General features: G+C 48.0%; 1 protein-coding gene across 3 annotated transcripts in view; it reads right to left on the reverse strand.

The window, feature by feature from the left end:
* The window catches only part of LOC116450804 (vascular endothelial growth factor receptor kdr-like), a 120,747-nt gene that overhangs the window by 54,507 nt on the left and 41,572 nt on the right, over positions 1 to 24,668 (reverse strand). For all 3 annotated transcript variants that reach the window (XM_032123603.1, XM_032123604.1, XM_032123602.1), the window contains exons 4-10: positions 19,064 to 19,191; positions 16,559 to 16,718; positions 15,134 to 15,270; positions 13,531 to 13,690; positions 12,639 to 12,756; positions 10,834 to 11,009; positions 273 to 423 (exon numbers count right to left, since the gene is read on the reverse strand). In XM_032123603.1, the coding sequence (XP_031979494.1) occupies positions 273 to 423; positions 10,834 to 11,009; positions 12,639 to 12,756; positions 13,531 to 13,690; positions 15,134 to 15,270; positions 16,559 to 16,718; positions 19,064 to 19,191 (1,030 nt within the window). The remainder of the gene's footprint in view (positions 1 to 272; positions 424 to 10,833; positions 11,010 to 12,638; positions 12,757 to 13,530; positions 13,691 to 15,133; positions 15,271 to 16,558; positions 16,719 to 19,063; positions 19,192 to 24,668) is intronic.

Genomic DNA, 24,668 nt, shown 5'->3' on the forward strand with positions numbered 1-24,668 from the left:
CAGCACTAAGAAAAGGTCTGGGAAAGTCACAGGGGCATTGCTGGGCAAGGTAAAGACAATTCAGTGATCTTTAGTCACTTTAAACTTATTTAACACAGTTCAGGTAATACACAAGGCGCACGAACAGAGACACCAGCTGGGCTCAGAACCCTGGAGATCTTCACTCTGCTCGTGGTTTCAGCTCAGATGAGTCAGGATGGAGGGGAAAGAAAACCTGACTGGAAACGACCCAACAATTCAGGAACATGTTCACCCGTAGGGATGGCACTTACAGGGTGTCTGTGAGGTTGCAGGGCTGCCACTTCCACTCGATCCTCGGCTCGGGATTCCCGCTTGCTGTGCACTGGATTTTGTGTTTGCTTCTCAATTCCACCCGCACAATCTTATCAAAATCTGTTTCCTTTTCATAGATCTTGGGTCTCTCTAAAGGAAAAAAAAAAAACCCCACAAAAATGCAAATGAGCAAATTTACATCCATGGTCATGTTTCTATAAAAGGTTTTGAAACATTTTGCTGGGAGAAGTGATGATCCAGTGAGGCTGCTGGTGTTGTGGGGAAATTCCCAGCAGTTCTGAAAATACTCCTCCACAGAAACAAGGGTGTTGGTTGTGGCATTTCACAGAATACACTGCAATGCTACCACATTCATCCTAATCCCTTCCAAGTGTTGGTGTGGACCTGCCAGACTTCTGGAAAATTCATGCCATGGAACACTCTTGGGCAGGGACTGCAGGATCGGGATCAGTCCATGGACTGTGGGCAAAAGGGGATTGGAGTGCTGATGTCAGCTCCTGAGAGGAACCTTATCAGGCAGCTGCTGCTCTGCAGGGCAGCCACCAGGTCCTCAGGGCTTTGGGACAAAACACCTTTTTCATCTGAAATCTTTCCTTTTCTGTGTGTGTGTAACATGCACTGGATGGAGGGGACAGGAAAGCGAGGAAGGAGTGGTGTGGGGAAACACTTGGAGAGAAATGCCAAGAAATTCTCACCAACCACACACCCATTAAAAATGTCACGGCATTACTCACATCTGGAGGGGCTGCAAGATCACACCCTCGCACTGGAAATCTCTCAAGAGCAAACTTTTTGTCACACTTTCAGGGCTGCTCGTTGCCAGCAGGAAAGAAACGCTTTGTCCTGTCTCCTTCCAGCTCCCACGGGAAGGCACGGAAAGGAGAAATAACGGGAAAAAAGCCCCAAAGTGAAGTGAACTTTTCCTAACCTCGGACAGGGTGGGTTTGGGTTTGGGGTGAAAGCACAGGCTCTTCCCTTGTGCAGACAGCTCTGCCCATCCCTGGCCCTATCTCTTTGTCTGCTTCTCATAACAGGAAATCAAACAGATTTATTGGTGGGGTCCCTCCATGGGACACCCCTGTGCTGCCAAGAGAGGCTGCTCTGCACCGAGGCCTTCTGACAAGCTGGGAAGTGAATGTAGATTAGATTTCTATTTTTTGGGTTAACTTATTTTTTCTGCTGTCAGGGAGGCCCCAGATATGTAAATATGAGCTATTGCCCACCTCATCAATCTTGAGCCCTTTCCCTCCTTTTTTTTAAATAATCTTTTTTTGCCTTCCAGCCCTCTTAAGAGAGGACTGACCAGGCTGCTCCCGGGTCTTGGTGGGACTCTCACTTGGCATTTCTCATGGTCAGACTCTGAAAGATCTTCTGACCTCCCCAGTGCCTGAAAACACATCAGTATTTCCTTCTCCACCCCATGGAAGCATTGACTGGAGCAGGTTCAGCCATATTCCATCCTGTCATAAAACACTGGCTGTTTGAAGGAGCTTCAGTAGGTCCTGATTAACATTTCCCCTAAGGAACCCAAACGCTGGCCCCTGTTTGGTGTGGCTCTCGCTGAGCTGAGCTGTAGGATTCCAAGTGCTTGGAGATTCCTGAGCAATTCACAGGACAAACTATTGGGACTAACAGTGAATTTCCTTAGCTGGCCTCTCATTTCCCACTAATAAATTATTTCTGATCATAAAAATAATTCTGTAAATTCTCCCCAGAGGGAGAAGCACATTTTTTATTATCTCGGACGCTTTTCAGTCTCAAATCCTGTGTTTGACATGCCTGGACTGACCTCAAAAGTGTGATTTTCACTTGGAGAAAGACTCGAAGTTCAGTGTGAAAGGTTACACAAATGTTGTGTGAAAGGTTACACAAGTGTTATGTGAAAGGTTACTCAAGTGTTGTGTTTTGGGCTGTAAAAACAAAACTTTACACACTTGGGCAGGGGCACTGGTGTTTGTGTATGTGAAGGAGCATGGGGAGACAAGGGTTGATCACAATCTTTTAATATCAGGACATTTTTCTATATTCTTGGTTGACTGTCATTTAAATTTTCCTCCTAAAAAAGAAATATTAATTTAACTTGATCCAATTCTAACAAGAATATGCACGACTGGGGAGTGAATTCTTCATGCCAAAATTATGGCACATTAAATATGACTCGAGACCTAAAATGAGTCAAAATGATTCATCAATTGAAATAATCATTATTTATGATCAAGCAATTATTTTTTTAAGTGTGAGGGGTTGGCTAGAAATGCCTTCCCCTGTGTTCTTTCACAATACACAGAGCGAGGTGGTGGCTGATTGTGGGCATGAGTTCAGAGACTGAAGCAGCTTTTCCAAGAGTCTGTGCCTTTCCCCTGCAGAGGTGGTGACGGAGGTGGTGTCACCCTGCAGGTGACCCTGCTCAGCTGTCCACGATGGGGACAGAGCCCTCCCACACCCCACTGTGCTCCCCTGTCCCTGCAAGGTGCTGGCCCTGGAGCACTGCGGGTTTGTGGGGGAAAAGTGGGGTCCTCCTATGGGGGACATTTCTGGGGGTGAAACCTTTCCAACCCTCTGGCCCCTGCCACGGCCATTTCACCCCTGAAGGCTTTGCCCTTCCCCTTGCTGGGCCAAACCCTATTTACAGCACTTCCACAGGTGATGGAAAGCCAAGAACTGGTTTCTGTGGTGGGCCTGGCCCTTTGGATTGGCTCAGACCAGTTTCTCAGGGCTGGCACCTGCACAGTGTCCCCAGCTCTCACATCAGCCTGTGGAGGGCTTTTGAGCCCAGAGCCTGGCGTTACTGAGGGTTTTGCCTAGATTCTTGCACTTGTTTGTCAAGCTGAGAGACTCAACATTTTAGAAGCTTCGTAGCCGGGGATCAGTGTGCCTCAGAGCCCAAGGTCCTCTCCAGAACACATTCTGTAAACCAAGATAGAACCATCCAGGGGAAGGTTCCTTGGGGAGGGGGGCTCACTTGAGCCTCTCATTGGGGAATCTTTGATAGATCTGCTAATTAGTAACCCCTATAAGGTTATACCCGATCTTTGGGGGCAGACTTGGTGGGGTGCATCTCGATGCATGACCTGAACGTGTGCACCTAAGGATCCTTAAAATAAATACCAAGGTAAAATCCCTTTTCCCCTTCTAACCATGTACGACTCTTGATTTTAAGACCAGGAAAAGGCATCAAGGGGGCACCAAGCAGAGTTTCAGGTAACTCTCTCCACCCCCCTCCGGACAGAGCTTTGCTCTCCCTTTCACGTTTGCTCGCTGAGCAGCACAGGGGTTATGCACAAACCCCTATCCCTGCTCATGTCCAGCGTGGGGCAGGCTGTGGGTACAAACCCCTCTGCAAGCACTGCCAGAGCACTTCCTTCCACACCCTTCCTTCCCTCCTTCCCTATCCCACTTCTCCTCCCCGGGAGCTGCCTGCTCCCCCCAGCCTCTGCTCCCAGCCCTTGGCCACGGCCCTCGCCAGGCTGAGCTTTCTCGAGCAGAAGCCAAACAAACCTTAAAAGCTTTCTGGTCCCTGGCTGTGTGGGGAAGGCGGGCTGTGCAGATGGCTTTAAATGTATCCAAATAAATGGCTTTTCATCCTCTCTGGCTGGAAAAGTGTGATCGTATCCCCAGCTCGCCTTGCAGGGGTGCAACTGCTGCTGTGAGAGCTGACCTGAATAACTAAAGACTTGGCTGCTGCTGCACTGGGATATGCAATCAAAAAGCACTTCTGCTTACTGTGGGTTTCAAATTGATCAGCATTATGCAAATCTCACCTTCCTCGCTGCTGTTATCTCCAGTTTGTGGCATTAGGAGCAGATAATCTGTACAAGGATTAGGACATGAACCCCTCTGCAGGACCCTTCTTTCCCTGAATTGCTTGCAGGTGCCATGAGGGGTTGTACACCTGTCACCCAAAGGAGCATCCAAATATAGAGGACAGCACAGAGAAAGTTTCTCTGCCTTTTTTAGAGAAACTTTGCTTTCCCTTCAGTGACCTCTGACTGAACTGCTGTTTATGCACCTTCTCCACTACCATTCAAACTGGCTTCAGAAAATCTTTTTACATTAAGCACATCATTAAAACAACATACAGAGGCCAGTGAAGCATTAGTCTCAATTTTATATACTTTGCTGGACATGGGGCTTCATTAAAACCCTTGATGGAGTTGCAACTTATTTTCTATTTATCTTTTCTGCTTCCCTAAACCCAAAAAAATATTTGCACTTGGGAGCCTTCCATCTGATGTTTGTACAGTACTTAATGGAATACAAGTGAGTATTCTGCAAGGTAGAGAGGGAACTTCCTAGTGCAGGCTTGGACTGGGAAAGGGTGAAATTTCCCTCCAAGTAAAACCCAAAAATGACAAAGTTGTCTGGGTTCACTTCACATTTCATTTCTTTCCATTCCATTAAAAGGAAAAAAAAAAAGAAAAAACTGAGTGAAATTACCTGAAAACACATGTTTTGTCTCAGACTGACCACTGCCTTGTGTGATTTTGACTGGGAGCTATTCTAGGGCTGGTTGTAGCTGGTTTGCTGTTTTTTCCCATACCCTGCACCCACAGCTGCTCTCAGGTGGGTGCACGGCCCTGTCCCCACGGTACCTGTGAGGAAACAGCTGAAAGGAGTGGCCAAAACCTCTCTGGGAGTCAATACCACGGCCAGGAATAGGATTAGGGTCAGGGTTATGCCCCTGCCTAATCTCCAGCTGCTCCACTGTGACCCTCTGGAATGGGCTGGGAATGCCAGGGCTGGGAGAGAAGCAGGCACTTGGATCCTGGAGGAGCAGGTATTAGGAGAAATCACAGAGAACTTGACCTGCCCCACAGGGAATTTTGGTGTTGAAATGATGGTGCAGCTTGGTTTGGGTTTTCCTGACCTGTGTCACTTTTGCATGCCTCTCTCTTCCCAGAGCAGGAAGAAATCTCTTTTCCAGTGCTCTCCCAGAGCTGTCATTCACCCCCAATGCAGCTTTGGGGCAAAAAAGGGGTTTCTCTCATCTGTTTCTCCCCGTCTTATTTTTTTTACAGAGTTCAGAAGCAAATGAGTGATGATGAATGGCTCATTTTAAGCAGAGCAAGCAATTTTCGGGGATTTTTCTCTCTGTCCCCTTTGCCTGCTTTCCCAAACTCAGTTAATGTACCTGCAGGTTGGCTGAGGGACAGTGTGGGAAGCAAGTGCTGCCTCTTCCTCCCTCACTCTGGGTTTTGGGGACTGTCAGACAGAGATTGCTGCTGCAAAGATGTGAGCTGAATGCTTCGGATCTTTCTGGCAAACTCCAGCAGGGCCCCACCTTCCCCTTCCTAAAATTGCTTTGGCTACTTCCAGAGAAATGAAAATAGCTCATCTGACTTTTTCATCAAGGGCTCTCCTGGGAGCTGCAAGTGTGCAGGGCTTGGATGATGTCAGGGAGAAAACTCTTCAGGATTTGTTCATGATTAGTGTACGTGAGAGGGCCGCTGCAGCCTCCTTGTGCTGCTGCATTCTTCTTTTCCTTCATCAATCCCCCAGAAAAAGTTGTTTCTCTCCTGCCTGTGCCTGATAACGGAGGCTGGAAGTGTGAATTGGAGCTCTGCATCCTGCATCCATGGGCTACAGACATTGCTCCCAGAACCCAGGAGGAAAGCAAAGCCATGGATTTGGGGAGGAACACATTGAAAGAGGCTGGATGGGTTTTATTTTGGGATTTCTAGTTTGCTCGGCTGGCCCAGGAGGTGGAAAATTCGATTTTCTGCTTTGACTTTTCCTGAGTGGCTCATCCTCCAAGGAGCTGGGCAGGAGCTGGATGTGGTCCACAAAGGAAAGCCCTGGCAGGACCCTGGGCCGTGCAGGCGAGGGAAGGGACAGCATTTGTGTGGCTCAGTCCTCCAGCCTGAACATCAGCCGGGTTTCACCAAGAATCCAAAGAAGTTCTTCTTTCTCACAGTGTTCAGCTCAGGGATTTCAGTGACCCTTCCACACACAAGGGACTGTGGGATGTCCCCTCTGTCCTGCACTGGCTGGAGCTGAGATCCCCCACCCTCAGAGCTCTTTTCCTCGGCCCTGGCAGAGCCCAGCTGCATTAACCTCATCCTCAAGGCTCCTTCCCCTCTCCCTGCTCAGGCTCTGGGGAGGTGATGGGGTTTTGTTCTCATGGATCACCACATACTTCTTGGCTTTTGTGGAGATCACTGGGGACTCCTTTGATGTCCACTCATCCCTTGCAATCCAAGGAAGGTCAGGCACAGAATTGCCTTTGATTTTTAAACCAGAATATGAAGAGCTGGCCTGACTACAGAGTAGGGCAATGTGCATCGTTCAGTGCTGTGGAGCTGCTTCTGCCTGGGAACAGATTGAGGTGTAACCAGTACCATGCTCCACTCTCATTCCAGTCCTTCCCAGGACAGGGGGAATTCACAGGAGCCCGAGTTTCTGCTGCCCACGGTGGAGGTTATTTCCACCACTTAATCGTGCTTTTCCTACAGATACAGCACAAGCTTGGGGAATCAAGGACTCTAGGAGGGAATGTAACTCCAGTTGGCTGGAGCAGCTGGAGCCCAAAGCAATATTTGCTGGAAGAGCCTGGAGGGAGCACAGGAGAGAAACTTTGGGACAAACAAGAAAGGCAAAGTGGTGAAGGAGGTTATTCATCCCACTTCTGAATGAAGTCGTGCTTCAGTACACTCCTCGCTCCCTAGGTGGTGGCCAGAGCACGCTGGCTGCTCCGAAAGGGCTCAGCAGGAACCCTGATGGACGCAGATGACTTGGACAAGGGTGAGGATGAAACACAGTCTGCTTGCCCAGAAATAGATTTGAGGGGGTTGTTTATGTTTTGTTCTGAAACCGCTTTGCACTCCAGCCCGGAATAACTCTTTTCTCCCACATTTCTCCTGCTTGGCTGGCTCAGATTTTCAGCCACCAGCTGTTTGCTAAGCTGTTTGCTAGGATTGTTCCTTCTCCTTGCTCCCTCCCTTCCAAATTCTTCAGAACATTATTTTCTTGAAGCTTTTCTCAGTAAGAATTTAATCAAACAAAACAAAACCACAGCAACCCGCCACTTCTTGGACAGTGTTTGATGTGTAAATATGTAAAGAAGGAGTGTTTTGAAAATGCAATCAGCTACCTCCTGGGGACTTGAGTCCTACAATGAGCCAAGGTGACTCCATGCGGAGATATGTGCTCCTGCAGGATTAAATTCCAGCTGCAGTGGGAGCAGGGGTGACCAGAGGCACAGCTAAGCCACTTCTTACAGAGGCATTTTTGGAATAGCAGCACGATTCTCCTCCAGGCCAGGCAGCTCCTTGCTGGACCTTGTTCTCCCAGTTCCCACCCTGCAGCTCTGGAGTTATTTGCCCATCTTGCTCCCTCTCCACTTGATCCCTCTGCAGGTACTCCTCAGTTTTGTGGCCAAATCAAACTTTGGGGGAAATAGCTCCTAATGTTTTACTCCTTCCCATGGAGTGGCACACCCTGTGCATGCAGTGGGGCAGAACTCTGGGATCGCTCCCAGTTAAACACCCAGGAGAGGAGTCCAAGGAAACCTGGAGCAGTGCAGCTCAGGAGAGACACTGCCCACAGGGCTCAGGCAGGGGAGTTCTGATCTTGTTCTCATCCTGCTTAAAGGGTTCTCCTCTGCCACCATTATTAGTGAGTGAAACACTGCCAAAATTAGCACAGTGCAATTTGAGGGTCGAGCCCTGCTGCTGTTTATACTTTGTTTGTGAAAAACAACTCACAACAATATTAACTTCAAACTTCCTCTCCACCCAGCCCAAATATGCAGCTGATGGCTCCGTCACAGCACGCTGAGTGCCAGCTGAGTACCTGTGGCACATTAATGATGGATTGTTGTGAAGAGACTCTCAGAAGAGGGGGCTGTGTGATTACTGATCATTTCTGCACTGCAGTGTCCCCTTGCAGCAACAGAAAACATTCAAATGACATTTATCTCCTCACGCCAAAGGCTGCTTATGTGATTTCCTCTCTTCTCTTTAGCACTGTGGATCAGAACTCACTCCCTTTCGCAGATGCACCTCTGAAATAAAAGGCTGGCCCTGGATTTGGGGAGCAGTGCTGTTATTCACACAGAAATTGCTCCTCACTCTCAGGTACGTGGTTATTACTCAGCAGGAGGTTTATCAGGTGCTGAACTGCTGCAGGCTCCACCTTTTAGCCACGACACAAAACTGATACTCCAACCACTGTGTCCACTGGAAGCCCAAGAGGATTTTTCCATCAACTCCACTAATCCCTGCGTACAAATCCCAGCTTCAGTAATTGCAGGCTGCCTATGGTTCTGAGCAGAGGCATTAATCACACCTCCAGCTCAGAGGTGGGTTCTTTCAGGTAATCCCTGCAGAAAGGGGCTACAAAGTGTGTTTTGGTCTCCTTCTCTTGTCTCAGAGTCTGCTGAAACTCCAAGCAATTGAAGCTATTCAGGTGTGATACCCAGATATCAGTCATGATGGCTGCAGATAAGTGCCAGGTTATTTGTGGAGGGTTAAGGGCAAAATTCCAATCTGCTTTCAGTTTGGAGCTCCAGGGTGCACTTGAAATGAAAGCAAAGGATGCCCAGGTCTGAAAAAGCAGCTCCTGAAAAAGCTGTCCCTGCCCTGTGATGGGAAGCACAAGAGAAAGGGCAGTTTGGAGAAGCTTCAAGAGCCCAATTTGTCCTTTTTGGGCTCTACCCACATGAATCTCAGTGAAACGAGTCTCTCCTGGGCTGAGTGCTTGGCACAGAGCACATTGGGGTGGTGCTGCAGGGAAGAGCCTGGCAGGGGTGGCAGAATTCCCCGGGTGCTGTGTGCCAGTCCTGCTGCAGCCCAGCAAACCCTCACTGCCTGCAGCCTCCAGCTTCCCCCCATGGCACCCTGGGCAGGGGTTTCCCTGGCCTGCACTCATTCCCTGACTTGCTGTCACCAGAACAGGGGCACTTGCTGCGTGCTTTTCCTGTGCTTCACCACAGGACAGTTGGGAACACTCCTGCAGCTGCTGGACTTGGAGAAATGGGGGGGTTTGCAATTAAATAATTAATAATTGCTGATGAAGCCTTTGCTGGGCTGACCCCTGGAAAGGCTGAGGATGAGCAGCACCGTGTGAGAGATGGGATGCCCCAAGCTTGGACGCACCATGGACATGAAAAGCTTGTGCTGGGCTGGTTTAGTCCTGAAATAGCATCTTGCTGATAGAAAAAGGCTCTGTTTGTTTTCGATTGCCTATTTGGGGAACGGCGGCTCCTCAAGGAAACGCTCCCTTGTGCACGCAAACACCAATATTTACCTTGACAAGATAGTTTATTATCATTCTTAATTCTCTCTTCCTTTCAACGTTTCCGTTCTCTGAAGAGGCAAAACCATTGTGTGGAAAAACAATCTCAAGTGGACAAATTATGCAGCTTAACACGTTCCTTCTGCTCAGCTGAGCTGCAGGACCTGACCATGAGCATGTTCTTGGCTCCCTCCTCTCCTAAATCACACATTAGTTTATGTCCTATTTCAGGTTTTTTAAGCTACCGTGTCTTATTTACCATTTTTGATAGGCCACCTATGCCTAAGTGACGAGTTCTCCATTTTTTAGGCATTATTCCTTTCTGAAGGGTGAAATGAGAAAAACACAATGGCTGGAAGTGACATGGGGCAATGATACGTAAGTATATAAAAATTGGGCAATTGAGAATATTTTTAGGTGTAAAGAGGGTAAGGAGAGATGAATTCACCACAGAAAAGAGAGCAAACCTGTCTCAATAACTACAGACTGCCCAAGTGGAAAATACAAAGGGAAAGCAGAGCTAACTTTTGCTGAACTCCTACTTGGCCTCATAATTCAATCTCTGTTGCCAAATTCAATGGATTGAAACAGGCAGTGGATGTGCAAAGAGACAATGTGGCTCTGTCCTGCATTAGCCCAGCAAGGGAGGTTGATAAATGGCATTCCAACATCTATTTTCCCTCTATGGCAAGTGAACCCTCTTCAGTGCACACCGCAGTTTTCTCCAAATTCCCCTGAAAATGAACCTGTCCCTCAAATGCTGCCAGCAGAGAAGTGACAGAACAGCAACTACAGATTTGGAAGGTGGATCTGGAGCAGGATGATGGACAGACATAAAAGCCAGGGCAGCTTCTCCAGTTCCTTCCGTCAGCCCCACTGGGACCCTTCCTGTCCCAGCAGATGTTCTCCAGTGCTTTGCCCAAGCTTTATCCCAAGGGATAAAACTTCCAGCCCTTCTCTTGGGAAACTCTGCCCCTGGTTCTAAAGACCTCTCCACTCGATATCCTCCTAAACTCCTATAAAAATGTGAAGTTTGTGCCCTTTCCAGGCATTTCCACCTCTCTGTGTGGTGCCACTGTCCCAGCACTCGGTGCAGTGTCCCAGGGGAAGGGACTTTAATGACCCAGCGTCACACTGACTCCTCAGAGCAGCTGAAATGAGGGGTTCAGTGGTTCCTGAGGGAGGTGGTGATCTCTGTGCAGTGCTGCCTCAGCTCTTATCAGCTCAACACCAGGAAATGTCACCCATTCCTGCTGCCTGGCACAATAGGATCACACAAAATAGGATAAATAACCCAATCCTTACCTGTCACCACCAGCTGCATGGTGAGGTTCTTGTAGAGGCCATATTTGGGGTTGCTCAGGACGATGGTGTAGTTCCCAGCGTGTCTTGGCCTCACATCTCGTATTCCCAGTCTGTATTTCAGTGGATCTGGCTCGTAGCAGGTGTGGTTGTCCTTGATCAGTTTGCCATCCTTGTACCTGTTTGGGAAGTTCCATCAAGGCTCATCATGTTCCTGTCATCCCTCAGAAACCCTGTCACCCACTTGAGGGGGGATAAAGAGTCATCCCAGCAAGGGAAATGCAGGTCTAGAATCACTGCTTGGGTTGGATATTTATTCCTGTTATCCATCCACACCAGAACTGATTCACATCTGCAGTGCTGTGGGATGGATTCATTCCACACAGGAAAGGTGTTTTATTGGGTCTGAGTGAACAGAGCCTCTCACAGGCTCAACTGTGATCTAAATGCCCCCAGATGAAGCTGGATGGGCAACACCAAGTGTGGAAAACATGGATTAGCAAAATGTGTGTCCTCAGTTTTAAAGGAAGAGATTAATTCAGCAGAATTGTCTCTCAGGATGTCTGTGTGAGTCTTTCCGGAAAAGTTAAACTGTGACCTGGACAAGGTTGGTCCATAGGGAGGCCAGTGAGGAATTCCCAGCCTGGAATATTCCCTCAGGGCAGGAGAGCAGCATCTGCACGAGAGGCTCCTCTCCACTGCTAACCCCACACGCAGGTTTATGGTTAGGAATTAGGCCAGCCTTTGCCACACACAGAGCTTTAGGCTTGGTGGAAGGATACTGGGCATCTCCCACTGCCTGAGGATGCTGGAAACTTCCTTTGCAGTCGTAAAAACAACCATCCTGAGAGACCTCCAACATCAACAGCTGGGGCTCTGAGGGAAGGCAGCTCTGGTGGTCCCAGGCAGCCACCAAAGAGCTCCATGCTGAGCCCAGGAACAAAGGCTTGGCAGGGAGAAGGGGTCGGTCCCCACTTCAGCTCCCAAAACATCCCCATCCCTAAATAACAGCAGCAATTAAAAAGACCTCCTGGCACTGACTCCACTGAAATTAGAGGATTTCATGTTATTTCACTGCTAATAAAATGCAGCAAGACCAGCCCTGAGCAAGCCTTTGCTGCCTGCCAGGCTCTCAGCTGGCCAAGGACAGGTGCTCCAGGGAAATGCCACCTTCTCTGCCAGGACAGGCACCCGCTGGATTTGATGCAGGTAAAGATGTAAAAGGCACTGGATGGGATTGTTAAAAATGGAGCAGGAGAGAGGCCAAGTGATGAAAGGGTAAAGAGAGACTCAAATGGAGCTGCTGTTTAGCAAATCCACTGCAATCCTGGTGGAGCCTTTAGTTTGCTCAGGAGGATTCACTGCACTGTCTGCAAGGATCTGCTGGCACAGGATTGGAGGACATTGTTTAAAAGTTCTGGAGAGAAACAATTTCTTCTGTTAAAAATCTGTCCTTTTTCTCTTATCCCCTGCCCCCTCACAGACTGACCGGCACTGCTGGGGGTGAACAGGCACCCCTTCCCCGAGAGCTTTCTCCTTGGATCTCCCAAACAATTCTGTGCCCAGGGAAAGTGAAACACACATTTTTCCTGGAGGGACCTCTCTTGCATGGCTAAGAGAGGAAAATAGCCTGGGAATGAGGGCTGGCTTGCCCAGCCTGCCAGAGCTCAGGTAGCCCAGAGCAGAGGCACAGCTCGGGGCATTCCCAGCTCCCATCTCTGGTCTGTATGGCCAGGAACAGGGGTGATCTATTCCAGACAGGATCCCTAAAGGAGGCCAGGCGTTCCTGCTGTTGATGGGGTACTCACCAGGTGACAGTCGGCCGAGGAAAGGCGTCCACCTTGGCAGCCAGCTTCAGGGACTTGTGTCCTGAGGTAATCTCGTAGTAAGGCCCTTTCTTGGGTGAGACCGTGATGTAGGGTTTTTCTGGGAAGAGAAATGAGCAGGGACATTTGGAATGGCAGCTCTGCCACAGGACAGAGCTCACACCTGTGAATTACTCTGTTCCCACACGAGATTTTTTCCAGTACAGACCTGCAGAGCTGCAGAGAACCGAATGGATCCGGCTGTTCCCTCAGATCCCCCGTGCAGCCCAGCCTCAGCCAGGAGGGGCTGTTCCCACATGAAGGAATTCACGTGGAAAGCAGAGGATATGCACCAGCATTGCCCCTGGATCGCTGTGGAGAATGCCTGGGGCATCTCTTGTCCATGTGGAGCCAGCAGGATGGATTTTCCAGGGCCTCAGCAACCACAGTCAATGCCAGCTTTTTCAAACAGCTCAGCTCCCTCAGCCATCCCAGAATCCCAGAACAGTTTGGGCAGGAAGGGACCTTAAAGCCCATCCAGTGCCACCCCTGCCCTGGGCAGGGACACCTCCCACTGTCCCAGGCTGCTCCCAGCCCCAGTGTCCAGCCTGGCCTTGGGCACTGCCAGGGATCCAGGGGCAGCCCCAGCTGCTCTGGGAAAACCATTCCAGCCCCTCCCCACCCTCACAGGGAGGCACTCCTTCCCAATATCCCATCTAAATGTACCTCTTGAACTTGTTGGAAGACATGGGAGCTGACTCTCATTGACTAATTAGAGGCTATCGATAATTAATAGATGTTTTAACTGATTGAATTTCTCCCTAATGCCATTTCAATTCCTTTAAGCCAAACACTCCTGGTCCCTGGTCCATCGTGGCGTGGCTGCAGCACTCACCATACACGGTGACAGTGACATTGGCCTCCAGCCTGGTGGCATTGAATGTCCTGCAGATGTACAGGCCCCCATCTTCCATGGTGACATTTTCAATTGTCAGGCTGCTGCCGACTTTGTACACTACATCACTCTGGTCCATCGCTCTTCTGGGGTGAGGGTGCTGGGAGTCACAAAAAACAGGGTTAGAAAGCAGCAGAAAGTGGATTTTCGTGTTCACCCATTCAAAGGCTGCCAGGAAAGAAAAGCAGCGATTCATCTCAAAATGATCACATCTCTCCATCACTGAAATAAATCATATAAAAGGCAAATCAGCAGGAAGAGCTCTTGTGTGAAGTTTCATTACCAACTCTAATAAGAGAGAGAAACAGAGTGGAAATGCAGCACTTTGTACTGAAATCTGGGCAGGCAGGTAAATAAGGGGATGCATCCCAGCCCTTCTCCAGGAGCAAATCCCAAGGGTCTCAGGGCAAAACTGCTGCAGGGTCAGAGCTGTGCTCTGAGGTTTTGGTTTTGAGGGTTTTTTAATTGATTTTGGTCACAGTCAGTAATTTTTCTGCATTAAAAACCTCCTGCTTTCTAAAAGAAATATATTATGACAGAAATATAATCTATTATGACAGCCCAGTGCCAATGCAAATTCCTGGAGAATTTTAGACAGCATGATTGCTTTCGATAGGATTTTTCCTCCTGGAGATTTGGCCAAGAAGTTTTACATTTATAATGTTAGAAATATAAGGAGAGTTCATAGGAAAACAACTCTTTTCCACCATATGGGCTTCAAGAAACCAAATTCAGTAACACTGTACTGCTTGCACCTCTGTAAATTCTGTGTTATGTTTTCTGTAGTTTCCTCACCAAAACAAACTCGGACATTCTTTATTTTAAGGAAACAAATCAAAATTAAACAGATTTTAGGGATCACATTTTACACCTTCCCAAGAGGCTTAGATGCTTCTTTGCAATGTGTATTTTGCTGAACTAAAAAGAAAAAACTCCAATTTTTTAATTCTCAGACCAATTAGTAGAATCTCAGATAAATTAACTGATTTGGGAAATGATCCCCTTCTGTTTTGTTTTTTTTTTTTTTTAGAAGTGACAGGGTTTGGAACCTTAAATGTTCAGTCTCTGACTTATTTCTACTTCAGATTTGGCAGTTTTGTGTTGTATCCACAGAAAGCTCAAGACCCCACACTCAGAATTTAGATTTCATTCTTTGCAGATGATTTCCACAGGTTCAGTTGTGTTTTCCTTTGCATTTTCCTACTTCATAAATACCAAAATAGATGGGGAGATTGACAAGTTACAACCTGCACTTGAGATTTGTCCCTATGAGACAGCCAGGACAGAAGGAATGAGGGAGTTTTTCTTCCCAAAAAGAAGGAAACATTCCTGGCTTTTCTTGACAAGGGTTTATTTAGCCTGAGGTTTGCAGTTTAATCTGCAGGTTCAAGAAGGGCAGAGAAGTTTTGGATTCATCCAGACACAAAATTCAATCAATTATAGGCTTACAAATGGTTGGGTAATTTCAGAATAAATAATAATTAGGTTTTCTCAGCCCTGTGGGTTTTGGGAAGGGGGGAATACAGGAATTCCATCCACTCACTCTGCCACGGGGACACGTCCAGATGAACTCGATGCGCCCGTTGATGAAGGTCTCTGCTTTGCACTCCAGATGCAGAGTTTCTCCAACCAGCAGCTTTTTGGGGGTTGCCCTCAGAGCCAGGTTCTGTATTCTGCCCTCTGCAATAGAAGAGGCAGAGCTGTGACAGCAGCACTCCTTGCACCAGCCCCGTGCAGGGTGGGATCCATCAGCTCATCCCTGATCCCACGGACACAGTCAGTCAGGAACGGCTGCTCTTCCATGTGCCGTGGCTCCAACCTTCTCATGAGCTCCACGGAACAGAGTTTCCAAAGATCACTCATCCTTTCGAGGGCCTCAACATGAGAGGATCCCCTTTTGTTGGACATCAGACATGTTTCTCCTGCCCTCTCCTGCCCAGCTCCCTTTCCTTCCTGAATGGGAACCCCAAATCCCTGAATGGGATCCCCAAGCCCCTGAATGGGATCCCCAGATCTTGCTCTTGCACATTTATCAATGCCTTAAATACATCAGCTCTGAACTTCCATCAGTGTTTTTTGTGCCCAGTACCAAAACCACCCCAGACCACTGACAGTAACCCAAGAGAGAAAAGGATTTCCTGGGTCCTTCTGAGCTGCAGAGCGATGGCCTAAGAGGTTTTGTAGGTCTGCATTCCTGATTTTAGTAAAAAATTACTCCGAAAGGGAAGAAAAAGGAGAAAGAGAGGGATTTACAGGACTTCTAGTTGGCTGCCACACAAATTTACAAGGCTGTTGTTCAAAGCTGAGTGCTGATTGTATAGAAGGATGCCACGAGCTAATGGGAATGAACTCCCAGTAAATAGAAGATAAATGAGGAGATAAAGAACATACATGGAAAACGAAAGAAAAATAAATTCTAATTGGTTTCATATAAATGCCCAGCACTCAAAAATTTAATGTTTAGTTGCTTCACATTCAGATTTTAATTATGAGCTGAAGCTCAGCTGTAAATCCAAGGGAAATGGTGTAGTAAATCACCAAGAGAAAATCTATGAAAAAGCAAAGATGTGAATCAGCGGTGTAGTGAGATTTTTATATGATGATCACACGTGGTTAATGACCAGAAACAAAAAGAAAGCTGCTGTTTGGTTTATCCTGAACCAGCAGTTGTTTTAATGTAAATACAGCTCAATCCAAGCAAACAAAGCCTTGGTGGGGTTTGAATAAAACCCTCCTGTTTTGTACCACCTCAGCACTTGGTCATTTTTCAAAACCAGGAGTGGCTCCAATCCAAGTTCTATTGAATAGAGAAAAAAAGGAAGAATGAGTTTACTTTTAGCGTTCCAGCTCGGGCTTGCTGCAGATGCAGACCAGTGAGATCTATCAAATATAATTGAGGCTAACCAAGGAGTACCAGGCAGGAGCTGCCTGTGAAACAGAGGCTCTGTGGTGGTCCCTGGGCACTCACCCAGTCTCTGGGCCAGGTAGTAGGAGTTGAAGACGCTGCCGTTGACGTGGGCCGAGCAGGTGAGGATCCCAGAGTACACAAAGGAGTGGGAGGGGATGACAAAGCCTCTCCTGGGGTCCCACACCATCCTCTTGAAGCTGATCTCTACAGAAGAAGGGTACTGCAAGGGAACAGACAAGGAGTGAGAATTCCCATTCCCCTCAGAGCCAGGGCTTCTTGTAAATGCTTTTGAAAGAATCAAGCTGTGGCATCTGTGTTTAGAAGCATGAGGAAAAATAAGGCAAATTGCAGAAAGAGATCTGAGACCTGAGGCTTCATCATGCTTTAGCACTCATGAAGGTCAAAGCTGGAAGTGGCAAATGCACACTGAACCAGATCAGTGACTAAACAGATCTGACAAGACTGAGAAAGCTTTTTTTGCCCCGAATTAAAATCACATTAAGCAAAATTAAAAGTCTGAGTTGTGTGTCTTACCGTGAATTTCTTAATAACAAAGATGATAAATTGAGGTGGCTGGGATCTGCTTGGTATTAGTGAGAGGTACCTTTCTCTGTGCATGTTTAAAGAGAGTGCAACGATTTTAAAGTATAATGGTAACATAAGGAACTTAATTTACGGTGGCAAAGAGTCCATTTTCCACAAGAATAATAAAACGTGATAAAGCTGAACTTCAGGGTTTGGCAGCTCTGCTCCCCAATGGCTGGGGGAGGGGGGAAGAAAAAATAACCCTGCTCAGGAGGCCCTTTTCAACACCACACACAGATTAAATGTCTTCATAAAATATTCACAAATATCTATTTAAACAATCAAACAAGAAAGCGTCAATGCTGCTCGAAGGAAATCACAGTGGCTTTCCTCCCTTTGAAGCGCGTTGTCTCCTGGAGATTGAATTTGGAAGGAGAGGATGTTCTAAATTTGTCCGACGGCCTCGCTCACCTCTCCTCCCCCGTGCTCACCTCCGCCCCTCTCCCACCCCGCTTCCTCCCGGCACGGGAAGCCGCCACCTTGGCGCTGTGGAATTCCCAGCCAGGGCCAAGCCAGCGGTGCCATCCGCGGCTGGATCCCGGAGCTTCCCGAGGCGCGAGGTCCCAGCGGCTCCCGGCCCTGAGCGCTCCTTTGGGAGCTGTGCCCAACCTCTGCCTCCCTGCCCTGTGCTCCAGCTGCTCGGATGGGGAAATCTTCTGGGAGTGACTTTTTGTGGGAGAGAATTAGTGGGAGATTTCATTCCAGCAGCGAGGCTGCAGTTTGTGTTTGGAGAAATGACCGGGAATTTAGCTGGGAAGAAGGAAGAGCAGGGCTGCCCATCAATAAGGGAATAAACGTGGAGATGGGAATTCCAAGGCCAGCCTGAGGCTCACGTGATGGTTGCCAGGGTCAGCAGCACTGCTCCAGCCATGAATTTGGTGGAAGCAGGCTCAAATCAGATGGAGATGTTTCATTTTTATAGCCAAGGAGGGAAGGTGATAACACTTATCCAGCCTAAAGTGAGAACTGGAGAGGAGCCTTGTTCCCCCCTTTAATCCCTGCTGACAGGATCTAAAAACAGAGATCTCCAAAGCCATAAGGCCCCTGCTGTCCCCCTGCACCTCTACTGGGAATGTGCCAGGGGTCCCAGCAGGAGCTGGAGCACTGTCCCAGGCCCTGTCATTCCCTGTGCTGCCTCCCAGGGGAAGGGGACATCCAAGGCATGGAACTGCCACGAGGAGCAGAGGTGCTCAGACCCCTCTCTGCCATGTCCAGGGCAGCCTCATCCCTCACAGCCCCTCCAGAACAGGCTGGAAGAGGGGCACAGGATGAGCTCCCATCCCTATTAGGATTTCCCGAGCTGTCAGCCTGGCAGGGGAATGGAAAGGCACAGAATTCCTGATGTAAAATGCAGGACTGGAGCCAGGAGACCTCTGTCCTGTTGTTCACTCCGTGACAGGCTACTCTGGAGAGCAGTTCTGAAGCCCTTTAAATGAGTGAATCCATTGACTGATCAGGGCCCAGACCTTAAATTTCCATTTTTATTATCCCAAACAGCCTTGGCCTGCACAGACCGTGCTGTAACCTTGACATTCAGGTGTGACTGCTGCCAAAGGGATGGATGCTGGAGCTGTCTATTCCCAGGGCTGAAACTTGGTTTGAATTGATGAAATGAAGCAAAAATGGGCAACTGTTCTGAGGAGGTTCAAGGTATAAAGGAGAGAAGCTTTCAGAGGGCCAGGTGTTACACAAAGAATTTTGAAGGAAAATAGTGCTTTGTCATCTACCGCTGCCAATTGATGGAGGAACATCAAGCCACAACACGAGAAAAATATGTGATAAACTCAGCCTAACCCCCAAAAATCTTTGTACCCAGTTCAACAGTAACACACTGCAAGAACAGGTTCATGTTTCTGGATTTTCAGTGTCTTTGCTATTTTTTATTGGATTTACCCAGGTTTATACATCTTAATCCGTGTTTTTCCCCACTGTGTTGGCAGCCCAGACCTTGAACCGAGTTTCTCTGAAGCCACGTCTTACCTGGGTGAGCTTGGGTCTGATGTCTGGAGAGGTGACCCGGCAGGGGACAACCACTGTTTTCTTCTCATCTACAATGTAGATGATTTCAGGGTGCTCCGAGTGCATCTCCACAAATGGATTCCTGTAATCTGCAGGGAAAAGAACGTGGATTTGGAAGGGCACTGCAGAGTGAGCACTGAGCTCCCTTGGAGTCAGGACATCCAGTGACCTCCTGCTTGTGTGCAAGTACCACTGTCGCACAGGGATTAGGGCCAGTGACCAATTCCTTGGATTGAGCCCCACGCTCATCCAGAAATTGCCCAGAATGGCACATTTGTGTGCAGACACATGAAAAACTTCATGGATTACCAACTCAAGATGCCAAGATACACCTGGGCCTTGGGAGCCTTCCTGTCCTTCATCTGGGGATATCAATGTGCATTTCTTGACTGATGACCACAGCCTTTGCTTAAGGAATGCCATGGAAATACCCAAGTGCTGTCACCTGGAATTAACCTCAGAGAATCAGCTCAGTGCAGAGCTGGAGCTCCTTTTCTCCACAGCCCACCCCAGCTTCAGCCCCAAACACACCAAGGCACAGATGGACACAGCAGAGTGGCCCTGCTGCCTTTTGTGGGGTTTGAAGCTTCATTTTAGCTCTAAAACTGGAAACTTTTTCCTTAGCAGATAAAATGTACCATGGGCTCCATCAGGGGGAGAGCAGATGTTGGTTGGGGCTGTGTGTGTGTCAGAAAGGCCACGTGTGAGGGGGATGATGGTGTTTTACAAAGGCATTCGGGGCACTGTGCAAGGACCAGAGATGTGGGATTCGTGTGGGGAGCTGGGATGAGGGGCTGAGCAGGAGCACTGAACGTGAGGCAGATAAAAACCCCAAATCTGGATGACTCCTCTAATTTCTAGCACTGTCTTTCCATGCTGGCTTTTCCTCCACACCAGTGGTTTATTCTGGCTGTGCTTTGGAGCAAGGGCATTGCAGGAAACGTTATGTGAGAGAGATTAATTAGAATTAAAACATTGGGTCTCTAATCTCCCCACATTTAGGAAGTTTCAGATACACATCTGAACTTTCTGGTCAGGCAGGCCCTGGTTCTAATCAAGCCTTGAGCTGAGAAACCTGATCTTTGAACCACAACTTTGTAGCTTGGTCCAAGCCCCAAAACAAATAGGAAATACTTATACTCCGTCCAGCGTGTCGTGCACTTTCCCAAAAATGCTAAATTCTCCTGTTGAGTCACATTATGAAAATGTGTTTAGTGTTTGTCCCTGAGCTGCTTAATCCCTCTGCAGTCTTGCTCTCCAGCTGAACCACGCTGGGAGGTATCAAATGTAACAATATTTTTGTTTTTATTCTACTTTAAAAAAAGACACTGGATAATTAAAAGAAGATCCTTGGGTTATTTGTGATAGGAAAAAGCAGAGAAAATAGATTTCTGTGTATTTGCAACAAAGGGCAAAAATGTGTCAGGGGAAATGTAATCACAATTATTTCTTGTCCTGTGGAGAAAAGGAGAGAACAAGGAATGTGCCACATGAGGGGGGATGGACAAAGGTATAGGCTGGATGGAAAAGAGTATAGGCCAAGAAGAAATTTGCTGGGAAAAAATCTTCCTGATACCAAACTATTCACAATTCAGGAGCAAATTTTGACTGAAAAGATGGAAGCACTGAATTTAAAACTATTTCTGCCAGTATTTTTAGAAAGAATTTCAGAATAGCACTATTTGTTTAAGGAGTAACATAAATCAAAAGAAGGCAGCTAAGAAAATAGGAAGTAATCCTAAAATGCAGGAAAATATTGAACTGTGCAATGATTGATTCATCTTAGTCAAAACAGAGTAAAATGTCTCAAAAATATTTCCTGTTCAGGGAAATAATTTTTAAACCCCATTCTCTCCTGAACTCCAAGACCCATCTCTACCAAATTTTCAGATTCACAAGAGACCTGAAATGAATCTACCTTTTTCCAGCTGCAAACAGGACAGATGTGGTGCTACTGAGTCACCTAAGGGGAAGCAGGGATTTACAGGGTGTGTGACAGAAGCTGTATTTCAGTCCTAATTGATTTTTAATAGCAGCCTGCTCCTCAGCTGCCATGTGTCCAACCAGGGGCTGCAGATAAACTATCCCAGATAAGCTACAATCTGAATTGGAAGCCAAAAGAGATAAATCTGGCCTTCTACCATCACTATTTGAAATCTCCATGGTATCTTAAAATCACCGTGCACTTAACAGCAGCAAGGGGCAGTTTCTGGGTGATAAAGCTTGGGAAAAGGAAAGGATGGCTTCAGCTGCATTGATTGTTAATCACTCGTGGGTGTTGGGTCTCCTGGGCATCATTCTCACTGTGTTATGAAAAAAAAAGAGAAAAAGGTTTTCTATTTTATGGGTTCTCCTCTTTGCTAAGCCTGTGGGGTGTCCTAGAGCAGATGGCTGTGATTTGTGTTATCTCTGGGCTTTGTGTTATCTCAGTGATCTGTGTTATCTCACTGCTCTGTCCAGTTTATACCCAAGGGGGATATCTGGGGGTGAGATACCTGGGGGTGGGATACCTGGGGGTGGATACCTGTGGGAGCCACTGGGATTCCACTGGGATTGGCACAGTTGGTCAGAGCAGGGTGCTAATAAAGCCAAGGTTGTGGTATTGATCCCAGTATGGGCCATTCACTTAAGAGCTGGACTCGATGATCCTTGGGGGTCCCTTCCAACCGGGAATATTCTGTGATTTTAGCTCCTGGTGTGAGAATGCTGCTTGTAGGGCTGCCCTGCTACAGGTTTGACATGAGAGCTCAGCCAGGAGGTGAGGGCTGTGCTTTGGCCATGAGGGAACAGTGACCCTGCAGTGACAGGGCCAGGCAGCTGCAGGGGAAGGTCAAGCACCTGGGTATGTCCCTGAGGTCAGGGAGGCTTTGTTTTCCTCCCTAACTGTGGAACTCTGTGCAAAAGGAAAAAAACAATCCCATAGAATCCCAGAATGGTTTGGGCTGGAACCTTAAAGCTCACCCAGTGCCACCCCTGCCATGGGCAGGGACTCCTCCCACTATCCCAGGGTGCTCCAAGCTCCATCCAACCTGGCCTTGGGCACTTCCAGGGATGGGACAGCCTCAAGGATCTCAGTCATCAAGCACTAGAGAGCCTCAGGACATGGAGAAGAGCTCAAACCTGTTGTGTCCTGCTCCTGCTCCAGCTCCAGCTGCTCCAAGCCCCCTCCTAAGCAGGAGCAAGGCAGTGTCATAGGGAAGGAGAGGCTTTCCAGCACTTTCCAGGCAGCTGGACTGCTCACTTAGATAAGCAAATATAAAGTGGCTCAGCTTTGGGGCTTAACAGAATGACAAAGAATAAGTTCTGAGCTAATCAAGTGCCAGCTGATACCTTTGTTATGGTTTGTGCAGACAAAAAAACTGATCCTTCATGAAACTCCTCGGTAGTTCAGACTGACGGTGGCGTGGAAAAATGATCTGCTGGAACATCAGGAGTGTCACTGCCAGCTTTACAAACACGCTCACCACCTCTAGTCCACCAGCAATCTGTTAACTCCTTGTAAAAAACTCTCTCAGAGACAGAACTTCTTGAAACAAAAGGGACTGGGTCACTTTTCCTTCAAAATGATAACCTCAGCCTCGAGGAAGATCTCCAGTTCCAGGTGGTGTAAATCAGTTGCACTCAAGTGTTGCAATCTGGAGAGCTGTGGCATGGGAAATGCTGGTGTTGTCCTCTCCACAGTCACCAGCACTGAACTCAGGGAGAATTTCTCAGCAAAGAAACCCTTTATGAAAGCAGAGTATTTCCCTGTAGCTTGGCACATCTGTTCCTCCCAGGCTGGGAAGGTGAAATGCCCTATGAATCTCACCCAGAAAGAAACACCCAGCAATTCCCAGAGGATAATTTAAAAGAATGATTTACTGTGGGCTGCAAAGCTCGTTATATGTGAGGAAAGACAAGAGCTGAAGCACGCTGGGGACTTATCAGCTGCAGCCCCAACGTGGAGGCGAGGGAAAGGCCCCTTCCCCTGGGTCTCAGACTGGATGTCTGGCTCCCAGGTCAGTGGAAGTTTGCAGGAAGCTCAGGCAGGCCAGGGTGTTGTTTTTTACCCAGCAGGGCTCAGGAGGGAACACAAACAGCTCAGCCAAGGAAGCCGTGGCAGCAGGATGGAGAAGGGAAGGGACTGTCCAACACCAGGGACAGCCAGGCCGGGAATGAGGCACGGAACACACAAAAGCAACTCAAAGGTCAAGTGTCTACAAGAACATTATTTTCCTCCAGACAGTGAAGCCCTTCATGTTTAGATGCCCGTTGTGTCCAGGAGATCAGTTGCTGCTCGAGAGGAGCTTTGGGAGGGTCCTTCCAGCTCGGCTGGGCAATCTCAGCCGTCCCCTCACGCCTCCGCGGTGGCAGCAGGACAAAGCTCCAGGACGCGGGTCCGGGACACACACAGGACTCCCTGTGACACCTGCTCTTTGTTCAGTGTCACCTGCAGAACAGGGGCCTCTCTCCAGGGGCTCTCCACTTGAATCCCCTTCTCAGAGGCATCACAGCCCCATCCTGCCTGAAGCTGAGGGGCTCAAACCCCTCAGCACCGCACTCAGCATGTTGCAGATTCAATCTCTCCTACATTTCTACTTCCCAGCACTGTACCCCCTGCCTGTGCCGCTGAAACCTCCTCCTGCCACACACACACAGAGGATTTTATACAGGATTTTGGGTGCTTTTCATTCCTGCACCGTGACAGCAATTTGTCTCGTGGTATTTGTCTCCCATCCAAGGCCCCGGAGTTGACATCGCCTGTCCCTCCGGGTGCTGTCAGCCCAGGAGCACGATGAGCACTAAATGGCCTTTGAGGACAGTCATTCACGGCTGTTCCTGGCCGTGAAATTCCTGCACAGTCTCATTTTGCCTCTCACTTTGTTCCAGCTAAGGATAATTCTCTCGCCCTCGCCGTTTATTTTCTTCACTCGGCCATGCCTAAGCTGGGGAGCCTGGGCAGAGTTTCACAGGTTCTTTAAGTTCACGTTTTGACATAATCCCCATGAAGTTCGTCTTCATCAAGGTCAAAAGCAGCGAGAAGAGGTTTATAACCTGTTCTTTACAGTAATAGCAGCATTAGCAGTGCAGCGACACTTCGGGCAGAGCATTTTGGAAAGATTCACAAGGAAACAGCCTGGTCTGCTGAATTCCCCCTGGTGACCCATCAAAGCTGCCTCTAGGTACAGGAGTAACTGCTATAAAGGCACTTGTTTTGAATCTGGATCTTTGAAAATGAAAGACCTTTCCGTTTGGCAGGCCAATGAAAAGAATTGGTGGTGGAATGTTTAGATTAAACAGAAAGCAGAATATTTTCTCTTCAGGCAAAACAAAAGTGACTGCAAATCCCCCAGAAGCCAATCTGAGTCAACATGAAGCATTCTGTTTTGGTCAAATGAAATGCATTCTTCCCCTGGAGATTACTGTTAGAAACACAGGAATATTTGTAGAGGAAAAAAATATTACTCTAAAAAGTGTTACTTCAAAAATGATAGAAGCAAAATGCTTCTCGCTGCCAAGCAAATAAAGGCAAAATGGAAAGATTTCTTTTGAAAAATCCCAACAAAACACCATAGAAAAGGAGGCC

Source organism: Corvus moneduloides, chromosome 14 (genome assembly GCF_009650955.1).
Source record: "Corvus moneduloides isolate bCorMon1 chromosome 14, bCorMon1.pri, whole genome shotgun sequence".
NCBI classification, from domain to species: Eukaryota; Metazoa; Chordata; class Aves; order Passeriformes; family Corvidae; genus Corvus; species Corvus moneduloides.